The sequence below is a fragment of the Myotis lucifugus genome, unplaced genomic scaffold (assembly GCF_000147115.1).
Source record: "Myotis lucifugus unplaced genomic scaffold, Myoluc2.0 scaffold_967, whole genome shotgun sequence".
NCBI classification, from domain to species: Eukaryota; Metazoa; Chordata; class Mammalia; order Chiroptera; family Vespertilionidae; genus Myotis; species Myotis lucifugus.
Window position 1 is genome coordinate 43,615 of NW_005872015.1, and position 3,065 is coordinate 46,679.

General features: G+C 56.0%; 2 protein-coding genes across 2 annotated transcripts in view; both read left to right on the top strand.

Moving 5' to 3' along the window:
• Positions 1–624: 624 nt before the first annotated feature.
• Positions 625–2,200, top strand: RASIP1 (Ras interacting protein 1). Its single transcript, XM_006106989.3, has 2 exons — positions 625–933; positions 1,791–2,200. Exons 1-2 carry the CDS (start codon positions 711–713, stop codon positions 1,988–1,990), a joined length of 423 nt encoding a protein of 140 aa, XP_006107051.1. The 5' UTR covers positions 625–710; the 3' UTR covers positions 1,991–2,200.
• A 54-nt stretch (positions 2,201–2,254) lies between these two features.
• Positions 2,255–3,065, top strand: part of MAMSTR (MEF2 activating motif and SAP domain containing transcriptional regulator) — a 7,806-nt gene continuing 6,995 nt past the window's right edge. The window contains exon 1 of the mRNA XM_023747761.1: positions 2,255–2,306. Within this exon, the coding sequence (XP_023603529.1) occupies positions 2,255–2,306 (52 nt within the window). The remainder of the gene's footprint in view (positions 2,307–3,065) is intronic.

The following is a 3,065-nucleotide window of genomic DNA, read 5'->3' on the forward strand; positions in this document are numbered from 1 at the left end:
TATAAATTTTCAAAGAGACACAAAAAGTAGCCGCCGTGGAATAATGAATCCCCAGGTACAATCACCAGCTTCAACACGATGAAGGGATGGCTAAGTTAGTTTCTTCTCCGTCCCCTGCCTACTCCTATCTTCATTTATTCTGCACCAAATCACTTAAAAAATGTTTTTGTTAATTTTTAGAGAGGAAGGGAGAGGGTGAGAGAGAGAAACATCGATGTGAGAGAGAAGCATTAATAGGTTGCCTTCTGTACACATCCTGACTGGGGGACTGAACCCGGAACCTGGGCTTATGCCCTGACCATGACCTCCCGGTTCATGGGTCGATGCTCAACTACTGAGCAACACCAGCTGAGCAGCAAACCCCATTAAAAAAAAAAAAGTTGAGAGAGATTGCCGAACCGGTTTGGCTCAGTGGATAGAGCGTCGGCCTGCAGACTGAAGGGTCCCAGGTTCGATTCCGGTCAAGGGCATGTACCTTGGTTGCGGGCACATCCCCAGTAGGGAGCGTGCAGGAGGCAGCTGATCGATCTCTCTCATCGATGTTTCTAACTCTCTGTCCCTCTTCTTCTCTGTAAAAAATCAATAAAATATATTTTAAAAAAAAGCTGAGAGCACACCCTTCCCTACCATCACTTCAGTGACACCAGACTTCACAGTGCCCTCAAGGCATTGCACAGACACCCGTACATCCCACTACATCCAACCCCTCTATGGAGGGCTTTCTAGTTAGGATTTCTCAGCTGCTCCATAATGACCACAGACTTCTCACCTCATCTTCCCACCAGGCTTCATGGAACAGTCTACGAACCGACCACCCCACGCTGACCCCTGCTCAGCTCCACCATCTGCTCAGCCACTACCAGCTGGGTCCTGGCCGCGGGCCCCCACCTGCTTGGGAGCCTCTCCCTGCAGACCGGGATGCTGTGGACACAGGTGAGGAGAAATGGGGACAGGCATGGATGGGGGCGATCAGCTTGCTTCTGTCCTTGGGACCTCGGAATCCATAGCCCCAGCCCCTTCCTCCTCCTTACTCAGGATTTGGACCCCTAGCCCTCTCCTCCCCCAGCATCTAAGTGCTGGACCTCAATCCCCTTCTCCCCAGGATACGGGACTTCAAGCCCCCAGCTCCCTCTTTTTTTCCTAGGGGTTCAGACCCCCAGCTTCTTTCCCTTACAACAGTGGTTCTCAACCTTCCTAATGCCGCGACCCTTTAATACAGTTCCTCATGTTGTGGTGACCCCCAACCATAAAATTATTTTCGTTGCTACTTCATAACTGTAATTTTGCTACTATTATGAATCGTAATGTAAATATCTGATATGCAGGATGTATTTTCATTGTTACAAATTGAACATAATGAAAGCATAGTGATTAATCACAAAAACCTTTTCCGATGGTCTTAGGCGACCCCTGTGAAAGGGTTGTTCGACCCACAGGGTTGAGAACCGCTGCCTTACAAACTACCCTCCCCGTCATCCAGGAGTCCCAGCTTCAGGCCCTCCACTCGAAGGAATCCGTAAAACTAAGTTCCAGTCTTTCTTTCCTCTGTGGACCCAAGAACCCAACTACATCGCCCGTTTCCCAGGCAACGGTGGCCTTTTGTAGTGTGAACTACAACTCCCATGATGCTTGGGAACTCCAAGCGTCGCGTTGGAGTGGACCCCGCTCTAGGAGTTGCTGGGGGGTTTTAAGTTTTTCCTTCCTTCGGACGTGACGCAGCCTAGTCTCTCTCTGACACTGCTGCCTACTGCCCATTTTCAGAACTTAATTCTGCGTTTTCGGTCTCATAGGGGACATCTTCGAAAGCTTCTCCTCCCATCCGCCCCTCATCCTGCCCTTGGGCAGCTCGCGCCTGCGCCTCTCCGGGCAGGTGACGGACGACGCCTTGCACCGTGAACTGCGCAGACTCCGCCGCCTCCTCTGGGACCTGGAGCAGCAGGAACTGCCGGCCAATCACCGCCACGGACCTCCTGTGGCCACGCCCCCTTGAAAACCAATAGCAAACGAGCGCGCGAGCCTTGAAAATTCTTGGGCTGCTACTCACTGGAGCCCTCCTGAGCGCAGAACTTTCTGGGAGTTGTAGTTCTTTTCCCGCTTGGAATGCTGGGAGTTTGAGTTTTTGGGTCGTAGAGGCTGGGACGGTGGGTAGATGGGTGTGGGATTGGAGTGCCAGGAGCAATAAAGGCATCTGTGGTATTGACAACGTCTCACTGGTTAAGACCCCGGAAACGTTAGTGATGATTTTCTGCGGAATATGGCACCAGGGCCCTTGCCTGGGGCGCTGGGCTCCTGCCGACTCCCAGGAGGTATTTATAACCACGGCCTCGGCTTGCCCTCTTGCACGTAATCCAACCCGGGAGCACGGGGGCCTCCCACGAATCTCGGGGCAGAGCTCGGGAGCGTGCTCTGCCAAATATCAGCGGGAACCAGCCCTGCTCGAGGGGTTTTTTGTTTGTTTTGTTTTGCTTTTTTCAAGCTCTCGCTTTGATCCCCAAAGTCCGTACTCGAGCGCCCTCCTCCCTCAGACCCCGGAGTCGGTTCCCAGCCCATTCTGCACCTGCGGAGTCCCAACACCTCCAGTCCCCATCCCCCAGCATCCGCAAGCCTGGGCTCCCTGCCCACGCCTCTCCCCCGGGAGCCCCGGCCCCGCCCACTTTCCCCGCCAACCCAGGAATGCGGGTCCCTTTCCCCCTCCTTCGGGCCCGGGAGTCCGGGAGTCCAGTTGCACTTTTCACCCCCCTGAACCCGACTCCTGCTGCTGCGTCAGGGAAACGCTGAGTGACAGGTGGCACCTGCCTGCGGGGTCTGGACGCGACCACCTGCCTCCGCTGCTCACCCGCCGCCACGCCCCGCACCTGCTCCTGTCAGTCCGCCCGCCGCCGCCGCCCCGGGACGCGGAGGAGGAGCGAGCGGGGAACCCCGACGTCCGCCCCGCCCCAGTCCCTCCTCAGCCCCAGCTCCCGCCCCTTCTCACCGTCCCAGGCGGGGCTCCCGGCTCCCGGCTCCCCGCCCCGCTTCACGGACTCCCAGCACGTCCCAAAAGAGGTGGGGGGGGGGTCCCTAGC